This window comes from Microcebus murinus, chromosome 28 (assembly GCF_040939455.1).
Source record: "Microcebus murinus isolate Inina chromosome 28, M.murinus_Inina_mat1.0, whole genome shotgun sequence".
NCBI classification, from domain to species: Eukaryota; Metazoa; Chordata; class Mammalia; order Primates; family Cheirogaleidae; genus Microcebus; species Microcebus murinus.
This window is the reverse complement of record NC_134131.1, coordinates 3,706,618-3,723,252: the sequence shown is the minus strand read 5'-3', so window position 1 is coordinate 3,723,252 and position 16,635 is coordinate 3,706,618. Positions and strand designations below refer to the sequence as shown.

General features: G+C 42.5%; 1 protein-coding gene across 11 annotated transcripts in view; it reads left to right on the top strand.

Moving 5' to 3' along the window:
- The window catches only part of FOXP1 (forkhead box P1), a 706,173-nt gene that overhangs the window by 452,905 nt on the left and 236,633 nt on the right, over positions 1 to 16,635 (top strand). For 10 of the 11 annotated variants that reach the window (XM_075998545.1, XM_075998535.1, XM_075998540.1 and 7 more), the window contains one exon: positions 14,603 to 14,793. In XM_075998545.1, the coding sequence (XP_075854660.1) occupies positions 14,614 to 14,793 (180 nt within the window). In that variant the 5' untranslated portion in view covers positions 14,603 to 14,613. Of the gene's footprint in view, positions 1 to 3,063; positions 4,959 to 14,602; positions 14,794 to 16,635 lie in introns of those variants that run through there. The other variant, XM_020284829.2, reaches the window with a different exon arrangement.

The window sequence follows — 16,635 nt, the reverse complement described above, 5'->3', positions numbered from 1 at the left end:
CTGACGCCACGGCACTCACTCTAGCCTGGGCAACAAAGCGAGACTCTGTCTCAAAAAAAAAAAAAAGAACCTAGCCTGGACGTGCATGGGGGTCTCTTAACACTCCTCTAGCTCAGTTCCCTGGTACCTAAGCCTTGTGCCACTCACGGGTGGGTCGGGAGAAGATTTTTTTTAGGTGGCTCATAAACCATTCACCAATTCTCATTATTGTGATTTGATGTCGAAGCAATTCCATTTTCAATTCTTTTTTTTTTAATCCTTCTGATAACAGCAAGGAGAACGTCTCCATTTGGTACTAGTATCTTTACTCTGTCTCTACCAGTTGTAAGCTCATTATTTAACAGAGGAAGGACATACATGGCTCCCACTCAGAGTCCCCCAGGGGACAGCAGGAGCTAGCTTAGAATTTAATAACATAGGTTAGGTTTTATTGCATGTGTTAGGAAACTCTTTCTGGTCTACAAAGGGTCACATACTGGTTTTCCATTTTAAAGTCGTGATACAAAGTTTCCTCTAAAGACAGATTTGTTTATCAAAAGTGACTCATTTTTAAAAAAAAAAAAATGACAATAGGGTGGGTAGGTGGAGACAGAGATGGCAAAAGTAATGAAGATAGAAGTAGAAGTTGCCTTTGGGAAACTGGCTCTCAGGTGTCCACTCCCATGGCATGACCTCCCTCGGACTCTCGGAATTTGCAAGATTTTCATCTCGGGGAAAAATTGAGAGGAAAAATCAGTCCTTTCCGATATTAAGTCCCTCGAGAGAGGCTCCTTAGAACCATTTTAGATTTTTTATTTTTTTTTATTTTTGAGACAGTCTCACTCTGTCACCCTGGTTAGAGTGCAGTGGCATCGTCAAAGCTGACTGCAACCTCAAACTCCTGGGCTCAAGCGATCCTCCTGCCTCAGCCTCCCGAGTAGCCGGGACTACAGGCATGTGCCACTGTGCCCCGCTAATGTATTATATATATATATATATTTTTTTTTTTTTTAGTTGTTTTGGCTAATTTCTTTCTATTTTTAGTAGAGACGGGGTCTCGCTGTTGCTCTGGCTGGTCTCAAACTCCTAAGCTCAAGCGATCCTCCTGCCTCAGCCTCCCAGAGTGCTAGGATTACAGGCGTGAATCACCGCACCTGGCCTAGATTTGTTTTTTTTGTTTGTTTTTTTTTTTTTTTTGAGACAGAGTCTCGCTTTGTTGCCTAGGCTAGAATGAGTGCCGTGGCATCAGCCTAGCTCACAGCAACCTCAAACTCCTGGGCTCAAGCGATCCTCCTGCCTCAGCCTCCCGAGTAGCTGGGACTACAGGCATGCGCCACCATGCCCGGCTCATTTTTTCTATATATATTACTTGGCCAATTAATTTCTTTCTATTTATAGTAGAGACGGGGTCTCGCTCTTGCTCAGGCTGGTTTCGAACTCCTGACCTCCAGCGATCCACCTGCCTAGGCCTCTCAGAGTGCCAGAATTACAGGCATGAGCCACCGTGCCTGGCCTAGATTTTTTAAATATTTTATTGAACTGCTTAATAAAGACTTCCTAATCAACTCACTTAAAAAATAAATAAATAAAACTTTTAAAATCGGGGGTCCTCAAGGAACAAAATAAGTCACCTGCACATGTGGAAATAAAAGCAAAGGGAAGATAGGACAAGTTTAACAGCACTGCTGGGAAGAGGAAAGAAGGCATGTCATTTCTCCTACGCATGGTAAGGACTCATGTCCCGATACCAAGGGCCCCGCATGTGTGGGTCATTAATCATATGCCTAGGTTTAGCTTAGCTTTAAAAGCTCCATGGCTCCACTCTCTGGGAGGCGGATTGCTCGAGATCAGGAGTTCGAAACCAGCCTGAGCAAGAGCAAGACCCCCCATCTCTACTATAAATAGAAAGAAATTAATTGGCCAACTAATATATATCTACACAAAATTAGCCGGGCATGGTGGCGCATGCCTGTAGTCCCAGCTACTCAGGAGGCTGAGGCAGGAGGATCGCTTGAGCCCATGAGTTTGAGGTTGCTGTGAGTGAAGCTGATGCCACGGCACTCACTCTAGCCTGGACAACAGATTGAGACTCTGTCTCAAAAAAAAAAAAAACATGGCTCAGTTATTGACCTTTATCAAGGGACATGTTTGGGACATGTTTATAACTCTTTGGGTTACCATTTAAAATGATAAACTTTGTTTATAATCCCTTACCAGTATTCTGGTTCATCCAGGCACCAGGAAAAAAGTAAATAAAAATGAAGCCTAGGAGAACTGGACAAGTGTTGAAATGCAGAGAGCAGAGAAATCAGCATTTTCTCAGGACAACAGGAGAGTGAGGATGGCAGGGCAAAGCACTCTAGCTGCTGCTTCTTTTTTTTTTTTCTTTTTTTTATCTCTTGAGTTTTCACTGGGACATCTGTCGTATAAGGCACTACACCTTTCTTTGCTTCCTGGTCGAGCGTGGAGTTTGAGGACGTCCTGTTCTGGAAGCTTCGGAGGAAGATTCTCTGTGTTAGTTGTTCCAGCAGCCAGACTTGCATCATTGTTCAGTTGAGTTCAGTTGAGCAAGTGTGGTTTTCTTTCTCAAGGGCAGTAGTGGGACAGCTTCAGCCTAGAGGGCTTTGGAGGGCAGGAAAGGGAGCAGCGAGTTCTTGGTGTCCCTTCGCTGCCTTCATAAGGTATTAGCAGGTCCAAGAGCCTGAGAAACTGCCTTCTTCCAGGACACCGAATGCTCGGTGGAAATTTTCTCCCCTAGATGTGGGGAGACGCCATGTTGATTTGGGGAAAGGAGATTGCCCGCAGAGAGGGATTTGGGAAACAAACCACAGTGCAACAAAACAAAAACACGAAAGAAAACATTCTGGCCGCTCTGTGACGTTAGGTTTGCAGAACAAAGATTAGATAATTGGAGCAGGAGGTGGAAACAAGAGCTGCTGGAAAAGATTGAGAAGTTCCTACAAAGTGGAACTGGGGAGGGGTGTGTATTGGGGCAGGGAGACCAACACAATTTTTATTAGTTTTTTTTTTTTTTTTTTTTTAAGACAGAGTTGAAAATTCCAGTAACCTGATTGTTAATAATGTAATTGCCAGAATCCACTGAGGTGTTACCTGTATTTTTTTTAAATGTAATTTTCTTATTTCCAAATTTTACTTTGGGTATCTAGCAGAGATAGTATTTTGCTGTACTTGGCACTGAAATAATGCAGAATTTTAAAAAATTAGCTGATTATAACTGTAAGATATAGATAACCAAACTTTTTTTAAAGTATGTTTTCCTTATTAAATTTTAAGTAATGGAGGGATGTTATTCACACGTATCATAATTAAGTAGTTTAGTATTAAAGTATCTGCAAAATAGATTGAAACTAATGTTTTAATTGCAAATTGTACCCCTAAATATAGTATCTCTGATGAAGCATGGTAATTTACTTAAAATACACAGTAATCTGCCTTACGTTGTAGTAGTAACACATAAGGTGAATGTTTAAAGATGAAACATTTCTTCTTAACACTTTTATTAGTGGACAAATTGAACTTACTATTCACTCTGGGCCTTGAAGGCCTAAGATTTCTTTGATAAGCGACAAAATGAACTCCTGAGTGGTTATATGGAACATCAGCTGATTGATTTATTTACATAATCTTTTTTAAGGACAAAATCGTAACCTGCAATAGTTTGATTTTTTGGCAGCGTGGTTGAGAATGCTACAGATCTATTTGTGGGCCCGTTGAGCTTAATTAAAGGTCCCTTGGAACAGAAGCTTGGTATGGGGAGAAAGGGTTTTCCTTCTAGATGAAACTTTCAGGATCAGGATCTGTGTTTGACCCACGTATTTCATTCATAAAAGAAATGAATGCAGACTTACTCAAGCACGAAGACATCACAGTCTTCTAAAACTGTTTTCAGCTCCAACCTTCAGTAGTTTAAACAACGTGGATGCTTTATTTTTATCTGCAAGCCAGGCAGTATTATAAAAGGGCTTTGACTGAGCTCTCCTTGCCTCATCTGGGCTTGGCCTCTTTTTTCTTATAGGGGGCTGTGGGGTTATTTCGCTTTGGTTTTTTTGTTCTTTATTTCCAAGTAGTGTCACCAGTAAAGAGTTAACCGGATCTGACTCGATTCACCCTGCCTTATACGATGATGAGTAATGTGATGTTGGTAACAGCAAATTGTTGTTTATAAGCAAACATGGCATTGTGCAAACAAGCAGGCTTGGGCTCCAACTGGTTTGATTTCATGGTGGTCAGCAGCTGATCTATGTAGCGTACAACCTTTCTGCCTCTCTAAATGTCAGAAGAATGACTATTTGTTTATCTTGCCTTCTTCCCAGCTGTTTACTCTGAAATGCATTTACCTCGACCTTGGGTTCCTGCATGGTGGCCCCTTTCTCCTCCCCAGTTCTGTTTACGTTAGCCCTGCCCCTGGTGTCACCTATGAAATCTGTTGATTATTCCACCTGGTTAATGTTAAATTGCTCTTGTAAGATGATGTGTTTGTTCATAAACACAAATGCTGGGCCCCTTGTTTACTGTAGCCATGGCAGCAATCGTTATTAAACAAATATTGCTTTGTTTGCGGGTGTGAGCAGTGGTTTATCCTGCAAGGTCTGTTTAAAACACACACACACACACACACACACAAACTCAAATGCTAGAATTTCGATAAAGAAAGAAAAAGGGGAACTTGTCCCTGGAATGTGGTTGAAACAGACTTAGGTTTGCTTTTCTTATCTTTTGCTTGGATGAAGGGGCTGGCGAGATTAGCAAGTTGTTTGGTTTTTCTAAGAGATTTCCTTAGTGTAATGATATCTATGCAGTTGTTTGCTTTTTTCAGAAGGGAGAGAGCTCTCTTGAAAGGCCACTAGCTCAGTAAGAGAGCATCAGATGGCTAGAAAATTCTTTGTGGAACAAACAAGGACTTAGAAGGTGTAGGAGACAAAGTCTAGTACTATGAACAAGGCCATCACCATAGAAAGGTACAATCCTTGGATTTTGTGTTACTGTGTGTGTCTTAAGTGTTGTCGTGTGGGCTTGGTACCGTCCTGTTCCATGCATGTGCTCTCTGTCAAGTTTGTAGAAGGTAAGATTAACTTGTAGTTTGATGTTTCCTGAGTAAATCCTCCCTGATACTAATGGAGACATTTTAACTGGGGAGAAACTGTACAGTTTTAATATGCATTACATGTTTTTAAAAGCTAGTGTTCTGACTCTTACCTGTGTCGTTTTAAAATGAGCTCATGCTTTGTACCATTTCTAGTTAAGTAAAGCAATCATGTGTCTCTTTATTAGGCTCGGTATGTACGTGTGACTCTTGACCCTTGGACACTGGGAGCCACATTAGATAAGAACTGAACATTAGCCTGTCCTTTGTCAATGTTTTGCAAACAACAGAGAAAACTCAGTTCACATAATCTTTGTTTTGTTTTTCCAAGTTATTGTTTGTTGCTGCTTCTGGATTTGCCTTGTGTTTCAATGCTAGGCATGGCCTCCTAGCATTTGCTATAAATGACAAAGCTACCACACAGACTGGGTGGGGGCTGGGGGGGGGGTCATAACCTTCAAAGGCGAAGGGTGGTGTTCTTTATTAGAGAAGGCCTGTGATCTGTCTATGAGAGCAACTTGCAGGGGGAAAGATACATACATGCATCTTGGAGTTTTTGAAGACTAAAATTAAATAAATGTCCCTTTCACACAATGGAGAAATGCGAACAACAGAATATTCTGGAGGCCTGCATTCACCGAGTGGCCAGGAGGCTGCAAACATATTGTTCCCTTTGGCCACTGGAGCAGTTCAGGGTTGGAGGCAAAGCTTGGGGGGGACATGAAGTGTGTCATGGAACAGGCCGGTCATCAATCGATGTTATGAACCTGGCCCCCTGTACTATAAATGATATGAAAATATGGAAATGAAAAAAAAAATAATACATATATATATATTCTGAACTGGTTGTTGGTCACTTTATGCCACCAGGCTATTTTGTGAGAGTTCAGCTGTTTGAATGTCCCAGTGATTAAAGTTCTGCAGGCTTTGTCAGTTCTCAAACTTAAAATCTGTTTTGTTCTGTAAAGATGCATTTTAATTAAGCTCCCCAGAACACCTGGCCCCGTCATGCCTGACCTTCAGAGGCCTCCTCGTGGCAAAGCAAACAGCCTCGCGCTGCTTTGGCAAAGCTCCTTTTCGGTCTCTATTTAATTATTTGAGCTCGTCTGGATTAATATGCGAGGGAGTGGGTTTGCATTCTCCTTTGTACTTGTGTTTCCTAGAGCGGCTTGCTTCTAACTTCCACAGTTTGCCCACAGTTGCTAGGATGACAGCGCTTGGAGTCCTGTGTGCTGGGAGGGACAGGAAGCAGGACCCACCGTAGCTGAAAATCTAAAAAAAAATTACATAAATTAGGCATCTGTCCTTTTTAGAGGGAAAGGCTTATTTTCTGCATTTGTGTGCGTTCCTAAAAAGATTGCAATGTCCGGGAAAGTTTAAGAGAGTTCTTCAAAGTGAGAATTGACAGTTTCTCTGCACAAGGTTGCTGCTGCCTTGCCTTGCTGTTGCAATTCAGAAATCCTTTTTTTCCTTGGAACTAGGAAGTCTCCTGTTTTTTCATGGGAAAGCCTTCAGCAGGGAAACCTTTGCTTTGGGTAGGAACGTTCTTTTATTACCACCTATTCCACCAACTCTCCTCTGAGTCATGAATCACAGGACAATGAACCATCCTCTTCTCTGCCATTTCCCTCCCGTGTATCTGAATTGTCTTCACGTATGGGGGGATTTTTCATTGGTTGATTATCTTTAAATTGCCCATTTCCAATGACTGGGGACCATGCTACTTCCACTGAGACCTAACAGTGGCTTACGTTACTCTCTGAGTTTCAGACCACCAAAAAGCTTGGCCCTCCCAAAGAAGTATAGGAAGTGTAGAGTATGTTAAAAGTAGGAATATAGAAGTTGCTGGCCGGCCCAAGCCCTTGATCTCATGAGCAAGAGATTGGACTTGGGGTTTTCTGTCATTTAATCATTGAGGCAAAGATTCGGGGCAGTTATTTATTAAGTTCCCATTAAGTACAAGGTATACCTGAAAGTGAAATGTAAAATAAAAGATTTTTTAAAAAATATGTATAAAATCATATTTTTCTTGAACCAATGGACATGGAAAGGTAAGGAAGAAAGCTTTTTTTTTGATTCGAATGCCTCTTTTTTCATTTGATTGGCAAATATGAACTATTTCTGGTTTAATTGATAAATGCAAATTATTTCTTATTTCTTTTTTCCTCTTTTGAAGGCAAGAGAGCCTACCCTTATTACGTTACGGAAAATAAGCATTAATTTTTTTTTTTTTATTTTTTTTTTATAGTAGAGACGGGGTCTCGCTCTTGCTCAGGCTGGTTTTGAACTCCTGACCTTGAGCAATCCGCCCGCCTCGGCCTCCCAAGAGCTAGGATTACAGGCGTGAGCCACAGCGCCCGGCCCATTAATTTTTTAAGTTCTCAGCAACTTAGGGTTCTTGCTTCTCTTGGGCCCCATAGCTGTGGAATCTTCCCATTGGCCATCTGAGATGCCTCTTGGCTATGCCCTTCCTTTTTTGCACCAAGCCCTGCATCTATTGCATTCTAGAAGGCAGGACAGATGAGTGGCCTAAGGAACACAGAGGCTGTGCTTTCTGGGAGGGATACTCCTACAGCTGATTTGTTTTCACTGCCCTGGGAAACCTGGCCCATCACCTCCGTGATATTTTCAAACTCTGCTCACCTGAGACCTAGAGTGATTCCAGTTTTACCCTGATCCTCCTTTATGGCAAAATACATGACCATGTTTTTTTTTTTTTTTTTGATTGTTTGTTTTTATTTTATTTTGTTAAAAAAAAAAAAAAATCGCTTACGACAATGTCATTGCTCCCCAACTTTTTTCTTCCTAAGTGTTCAATGAAATTGCAGGTTTTTAAAGGTAGATGTACACATCTATAGTGCGCGATAAAGTTGATAATACATAAATCATTCTTAACAACAGGTAATATGCATAATTGATGGCGTTACAGGGCTATCTTTTTGATATTTATGATGGATAATGTTCAGTTTTTGCCCTCATATTACTGCTTTAAATTATACCACAGGAAAATTAATGAGAAAGTAGATTTATGGGTTTCATTTGTTTGTCAATTCGGAAATTAATTGGGTGTTAATTTTAGCCGTCCCTTATCAGACCGGGACTCCAGTGTGTGTGCATTACTTTGCATTCATTGCGGCTTACCTCTCATTCAATTCGGGTCACTAGCTTTGCATGCATTAAAATAGCCCTCCGGCTCATTCCCTTGATTACTTTTTGAACTGCCATGCATTAGAAAATTTACGCCTTTCTGTTATGATTGGAAGATGGTGCCTTCACAACCCAGCACGCTGACTTCGCCTCCTGAACTTGGCTCTCGGGTAGCCTTTCCGTGAAATGGGTCCCCTTGCAGTGGCGGCCACAGACGGACAAACGGCGGTGGCCGAACCGCTCATTCGTAATCTGTGGAAGTCGTGTCGGGTGAGGACATCGCCGGCTGCTGTGACTCTGTCTCTTGTTTCCTTCATTCCTCCTGCCCCTTTGTCTCCTTCAGGAATATGCCACGCAGCCCGGCTTGTGGCCGGTGACTCTGCACCTTGGGGCCAGTTGGGGCACCTCTGGCATACTGTCCCCTGTCCTGCTGTCTTAGCCCCCAAGGTTTCCTTTGTAACTCCCTCCACCAGTCCTCCGTCCCCTCGCTGCTACCTGCTTCCGTGGCATCTTGCCCCAGGGGACGGGTGAAGAGTTGAAAAGCATGCGCCACTTGCTTGCAAAGGTGACATCTCCATTGCGGAAGTCCTGTGCAGAGAGTCTCACTGTCAACCTGGGATGTGTTTCCTGTGGCTTCATTGCCTCTCTGTTTTGAATGCACTAAGAGTAAGGAGCTGCCTTAACACCCCAGGCCATGCCACTGTTTGCCTGCTAGGGAGAAAGAATCCACGTAGCTGCACCTTGCTCCTTGCAGCTCCTTTGTTTGCCTTGTGTTGCCGCATACACCCTTTGCACATTTACAAGGAAGTCGCTCACTGGCTTGATGAGACCCAGGAATACACGTATGCTTTACTGTCTTAACACAGATTGGTCTTCCTTCTTCCTCCGTGGCACGAACATGATTATTGAAGGTTTGGGAATCTTCATGATGCAACATGAGAAATTTAAAAAATACATCTCTTAGAAAAAGGTACCCAACTCCCACTCTTCTTCTTTCTCGGTCTGCAACCTGCATGGAGTTAACGGATGAAAAACTAATAGCCACGTGTTCAGTATTTCTAAAATAATGAAATCCATGTAGTCAGATTCACTTTCTTTGCCTGCCTGCCTGTCTTCCTTCCTCTTTTAGCCTTCTTTCCTCCCTTCCTTTATCATGAGCCTCTGTTTTTGCTTCAAAATTGCATGCCATTTTCCTTCTTCCCTTGTGGATGGGTAAACAATGAGAAAGAGAATTTTTCTTTTTGGATGAGGGGAGGACTATGCAATCACTGTAATCATTTTCCTAAAAATGGTTTCACCATTAATGTCTCTTCTCCCCGTAGAAGTAGAAACATATTTTACAAAACTATGTTTAGTTTAATTTACACATCCTTTCATGAACAGACCAAGTTCTTTAAGGGCATTTATTCTGCTTCATATAAATAATTGATCAGCCAAGTTAATTTACTTCTGCCTGACTTGGTCAACCTTAATTAACTGCCCTGGAATCAAGACTGAACTTTTTGTTAGCTTTAAAATCTTTCACGAGCATGATAACAAGGGCTTTATTTTCCCTAAATTTTCGGCATCAACACTGTAACCAAGGAAATAATCATAATAATAAAGCGCTGCTTTAATTTACTATAAATACATTGGCCTGGACATTTTGAATTTTCCAGAATACTTCCAGAGAGCAGCCCTGTTGGCAACGGCAGTAAGTAAAGCACGCTGAACTGAGTTCTTATCCTTTTCTGCAAGTAAGTCCCTCCAGCACACACACACACACACACACACACAAAAAAAAAAAAATCGATCTTTTGGAATCAGTAGTGCTGTAATGTTTCCAAGCAAGACTAGAAATGGGTCATCTTGGCTTCCTTCAGCAATTGCGGCCGCCTCCTTTGTAGGGTTGTGGCGAATGGATCGTGTGATTTAACCAGGCCAAGCTCTACTGGGGAGGCTGCTTAGGAAGGAAGAGACAGGTTTGGCTCGTTCCTGGAGAAAGGTCTTGCCAGTGGGCATGGCGTGGCTGTGCCCTGCAGGCGCCATACTTCCATGCACAGGGACTTTGGATGATTGTGCAGTGTCCCTTGCCTGCTTGTCACGGAGCAAGGCAAGTCATCGGTTGTAGGGAGTCCCAGAGGGACGTGGAGGTTATGCAGATTGGAATGGGCTTCCTTTAAGAAAATTGGGAACAGTGTTTTGTGATAGGGAAGACAGATGCCTCTCTGTCCATTGCTTTGCTCTTAGACCCATCTAATAGTGCAAAAACTCAATAGAAAAAGAATTGTTTGCTAAACAGTGCTGGCACTTCATTGTTGCATTTTCCTGCCTTTCTTTGTCTGCCTGCCACCCTCATTGTTGTCCTTTCTGGAACTTACTTAGTTTTCTTTTCACTGATTCATTCATTCACCACCTAGCACAGGAGTTTACAAACCGGAAATTCTCAGTCGGGTCATTGAATGGACAAGTTCATGTCCAAAGCGGGGAATCGTTGTGGCTGCATCTGTCCCTTAATCCTGCGGTCCCTGGCCCTGAAGGAGGTGAGCAGAAGGTGAGGGAGCAAAGCTTAGTCTGTATTTGCAGCCATTCCCCCATCTCTCGCATCACCGCCTAAGCCCTGGCTCCTGTCGGATCAGCGGTGACATTAAATTCACACAGGAGCGAGAACCCTCCTGTGAACTGCGCACGCGAGGAATCTAGGCTGCTGGGTGCTTATGAGAATCTAACGCCTGATGATCCGAGGTGGAGCTGAGGCGGTGATACTAGCCCCGGGGAGCAGCTGCAAACACAGATCATCATTAGCAGAGAGGTCTGGCTGTGCAATAAATGCAATGTGCTTGAATCATCCCGAAACCATCCTTCCTACCCCCCAGTCTGTGAAAATCTCACCTCCCGTGCAACCGGTCCCTGGTGCCAGATTGGGGACCACTGCTTGAACCAGTTGAGCCTCGGTTTTCTCATCTGTAAAATGGGGATAACATTTACCTGCCGCCTTTCCCTCCCGTTACGAGTTTGCAAAGCACATGAAAGGGCTTTGCAGGGTATGAAGCGTGGGGCAGATACAAAGGCTTATTAAAATGGCTTGGAACGTTCGATAGAAAATATTGCTGGCCCAGACACTGTTAGAAATGTTCTTAGACATTGACACTCTTTATTTTTTTCACATGTGCTTTTCAAAAAAGCTGTTTTCTCCTGATTGGTGTGGGAGATGATGGGAAATTTTAAATCTTCCAACCTACATACTACTGTTAGCACTTGACTAATTAAGGACATCCTCAGACCAAAATAATCCTTTATGCAATTTCGGTCCCAAAGCCTGCACTCTCACAAACCTGATTCACAAGCCAAGCTGCTTGGCCCGATGCCTGCAAAACTTGTATCGGAGGACTTGGCAGCCTTCTTTGGAACGGCATGGAGCAGAAACAGGGCCTTGTCGTCAAATTGTGTGTTGGAGATTGTTCTTTCTCCACCCACCAGGATGGTGTCAAACCAAGGAAACAAAAGCAGGACCAGTCGCTTGGATACCTGTCCCCAGGTCTGGGGTCCCCAGTGGTCTCATAGTCTGAAAAGCAGCATTCCTTCCATCAGGATGGGATATTTGGCTAAATATGCCCCATTCCAAGGGCAGGCTTTTAAAGTTTCTGTACATGCAATGCTTTTGTCTTTTTTTTGGGGGGGGGATGTCCTGTCCCCAATATGGGTGGGCATCCCCAGAAGGTGTAAAAAAACCATTTTTTTTCTTTAGGTATACTTGTGATATATGCTAATAATTAAATGGGCTTCCTTGCAACCTACTCTTAATACACCATCCTATCCCTTGTTCCTTGTCCTTACCTCTGTACAAATTTGCAGGATTGTGGAAGAGACACTGAAACACCGGGGTGAAAAATACCTAGTTTCAGACATTGTTTTCTTTTTCAGTGATGAACAAAAAAGGTACATGTTGCTACAAAGTATCTTATTGCCTGATGCTTATATCTTACGGAAGGTTTTAGTTGTTTTTTGATAGATCCTTCTCTCTGTCGACAGGGAGGCTTATGCATGCAGTTTTTAAAGGACTGTCATTACTGGAAAGTCTGATCTAAAGGGACGAGCATGAAAAAAAAAAGAATAAAAAAGTTAAGAAACGCCAGTGAATCAGCTGTTGCTTCTGAGTTTGTTTCCCACCTGTTCACCAAAAATGCTATTCTTAATCCACCTCACTTAAAAAAATATATATATATCTTCTGGGTTTATGGAGTCTCTGTAGTCAAGTCAGATCGTCCTGTGCACTGAAAGGAAATGAAGAAAGATGTGAATTTTTCTGCTTTTAATTCTTCCATTTGGTTTTTGTGCAAGTCTGCAGAAAACAGACTTCAGTTTCTAGCAAAGAGAACAGTGTCCTCTAAAGATGTCTCAAGTGTTTAAGTTTCCCTGTTGTCACATATTTGGTGTATGGGGAAGAAGTCTGTAGCCCTGGTTGTACATAAGTCATTCCATGATTGGAACAAATTTGTGTAAAAGTTTTGTACCCTTTAATCTGGGATTGGCATTTCACATTAAAAGTCTTAATTATTGAAGCATTTCTCAGCTTTGATGTTTGAACTGTCAACTTGCTTTAATAACTGTTGTTTTTCCCTCAACTTAAAAAAAAAACACATTGTGGTTAGGAGCTTTGATTTAACAACTGGTTCAAATCCTGACTCCACCACGACTAGCTCTCATATATAGTGGACAAATCAGAATAACTCTCATGGAGCCTCGGTTTTCTCATCTTCAAACTGGGGCTCGCAGTTTGTACCCACTAAATTGGAGAACACATGGAAACCATCTGCAATAGGGCCCACCTGGCATAGCTCTGGTGATCAATAGATGGTAACAGTTGGCAGCAGATATTATTAAGAGATGTCTTTTGTCAGCTTTGGACACCCTTACCAAGTGTAGAGAGCTGAACTGGCTCTCTTGAATGATGGTTTTGTGCCCAGAGAGTAAGAAGGATGAACGTGAAATGTGTTTATACCTTGGAGAAATGTTCTAGCTACGCATTTTGTGCCACATGTATTTTTTTCTATGAGACATTTAGTACTTTCAAATCGAGACCTTTTCTTAGGTCTACCTGGGCAAGGTTTTTCTCCAGAATTAAATGTAGGGCCCATACCTTTCAAGCCTTAAACCAAACTAGACGTCAGTAATCCAGCCAGAGAAACATCTAAATTTGAATGAGAATTCCCAGGTCAGTTTTAACCATAAAACAAAGATCAGGGTTTAAATTGATTTAGCTTTTGAAAAGTGGAAACTAACTTATTACTCTTTCTTTCTTTCTTTCTTTCTTTCTTTCTTTCTTTCTTTCTTTCTTTCTTTCTTTCTTTTTCTTTCTTTTTCTTTCTTTTTCTTTCTTTCTTTTTCTTTCTTTCTTTCTTTCTTTCTTTCTTTCTTTCTTTCTTTCTTTTCTATCTATTTTCTTTCTTTTCTATCTATTTTCTTTCTTTCTTTCTTTCTTTTCTATCTATTTTCTTTCTTTCTTTCTTTCTTTCTTTCTTTCTTTCTTTCTTTCTTTCTTTCTTTCTTTCTTTCTTTCTTTCTTTCTTTCTTTCTTTCTTTCTTCTTTCTCTCTTCTTTTCTATCTTCTTTATTTTCTATTTTCTTTCTTTTCTATCTTCTTTCTTTCTTTCTCTCTCCCTCTCTCTCTTTCTCTCTCTCTCTCTCTTCCCCCTCCCTCCCTCCCTCCCCTCGCCCTTTCTCTCTTCTGTCTCTCTCTGTCTCTCTCTGTCTCTGTTTGTCTCTCTCACGCCTACCTTACTGCAATGGCCCATTCTGAAGGGTTTCAGTGCCTGAATAATTCCAAGGAGAACGAATCCTCAAAACTTAAAATGCTTTTTGGTGTTTGACTGTTAGGTTTTTCCAGCACGAATTACCTCGGGGGGGGGGCCTCCTGGTAATGCCTGTCTTCTCTTGATAGACGGAAGTCGGAGACTGTTTTATCTGAGAGCGTAACATCACCCCCAGCTCTCCTGCGCAGATTACACTTTAACGACATACCCAACATGCTCTATGGGATGCTTACTGGTTTTCAAGCAAAACATCCAGATATAATGAGAGAAATTGAATCCTGAATTCCAGGTTCATCTAAAAATATTTATTTATTTTTTCCCCTAAGGGGAAACAGAGTATATGTAAAGCAATACTGCTAAAACTTGAATGGGGAACAACAGCTTCATGCTCATCAACTAGGGGAATGGCCCACTAATGAGGGATACATTGAGTGAAAGAAAATGACAACTGTTTACAGATTTTGGCAACATTTAAAGTGTGGGGCCCTTCTTCTCCCTGCGCCCAACAACTGTTTTAACAGCTGCTTTTCTTCTTCTTCTTCTTTTTTTCCCCCTCCACTCCTGGAAATCCTTCCATCAGGTTTTTGAGTCATGATGCAAGAATCTGGGACTGAGACAAAAAGTAACAGTTCAGCCATCCAGAATGGGTCGAGCGGCAGCAACCACTTGCTAGAGTGTGGCAGTCTTCGCGAGGGACGGTCCAACGGAGAGACGCCAGCCGGGGACATCGGGGCGGCCGACCTGGCCCATGCCCAGCAGCATCAGCAGCAGGTACTGGGCTGCAGAGTCTCGAAGGAGGTGCGAGGGTGGCGGGTGCGAATCTTACCGCGTGCTTTCACACTCCATCGCTACCGGTGTTTTGTGCTCACCTGTCTCCCCATCCACCTGCCTGTAAGTGGCATCTAATAGGCCCCCCGTCCTCTGGGTCTCCTCCTGGCTGGCTTAAGAGACTCGTTCTCGAATCCTTGGATGTCACCTTGCAGGGAGCGGTTACAGAGACTCAGATTGGGGGGGGGGGACCTCTGGCTGCAACCCCCTGGCCGGTCCTCAATGCGTCTGCCTAAACCTTTATCTGTTGTTTTTTTTGTGTGTGTGTGAGACAGAGTCTCGCTTTGTTGCCTAGGCTAGAGTGAGTGCCATGGAGTCAGCCTAGCTCACAGCAACCTCAAACTCCTGGGGTCAACCGATCCTCTTGCCTCAGCCTCCCGAGTAGCTGGGACTACAGGCATGCACCACCATGCCTGGCTCATTTTTTCTATATATATATTAGTTGGCCAATTAATTTCTTTCTATTTATAGTAGAGACGGGGTCTCGCTCTTGCTCAGGCTGGTTTTGAACTCCTGACCTCGAGCAATCGGCCCGCCTCGGCCTCCCAGCCTTTATCTGTTTTGAATAAAATTATTCTTGGGAGAAATGATTCCCAGTGCTTTAATTAAAAAAAAAAAAAAAAGGCAAAACAAAAATGGACGGGCTTTAAGCCTTACAAAGGAGGAAACAAAATAAGAGACAAGGGATAAAAGAGAACTAAGAGATATAAGGGGGAAAGGTTAGGTGAATTAGGAAAGTAGAAACAAAGATAGCAGGAAACATCCATAACACAGACATCAGCTTAGGAAGTTGCTTCCCGCTGTCTATAGGAATTTAAGGATAATGGGGTATTTATGTAGGTTTCTCGTGTTTATATGGCAGTTGGTATGTGGCTCAATCTTGCTGATGTTTTACATCGTTTCTTACGGGGGCCTCCCCAAAATGCATGTTGGTGCAGACATACTCATGTTACACACCCTTTATAAAAGTTAGGGAAGTGAGTTCCCCTGTTAAGTGATTGGTGACATAGTTCCAAACGGCACACGCGACCCAAGAAATGGTGTTTTCTTGGCAAAACATTGACAGAAATCCACATAGGTAAAATAGCATTTGCTTGAAGGCTGGCTTTGGTTTCCCAGCCTCTCTCGGAATCAGGAAATAATGTTAGTTTTTGTTAGCGATAAAGGGTGGTTTGTGTTCCATTTTCGTCCTTGATTTATTTATTCCATACATCATAGTTACAGCGCCATTTGGAAACAGGTGGGGGAAGAAGAATGGTGTATCTTAGGGGCTTTCTGAAAGACACAGGGGGAGTGCTGGGTGGGATGGGGGAGAGGAGGGCAACCTTTTCTCAGACCGTTTTCTTGGAATCTGTAGCAGAGAAGCTAAGGAAATACCTTCTTATGTCAGGGATACAGCTTTTAGACAAGGCCCTAAACCATGTTTCATTTTTTCCTTGCTAAGAATAAAAGTATAAGGACTCATTATTAGATTGTTAGCCCATTACAAGTTGGTGGAACCAACATGATACCATGCAACCTGTTGGGAGGTGTAAGATACAGCAGAGAGAAAGAAAGGGAAACTAACAGACAAGCCAAGTCTTAATCCAGAGTGGACTTCTGTGAGTGGTTTGGTCTCTCTGTCACTGGCAGCCCAAACCCATTTGTGCCTGAAATTTGGACTCCTTTCAGCTGGAACGTGCTGTTTGTTGTGTTATAAACTTTGTGCATTTAAGTTAATGCAGATGGCCACAGCCTAACCAAAGAGGTCGTTAGCAAAACCCCACAATAAAGGATATCCTTGTA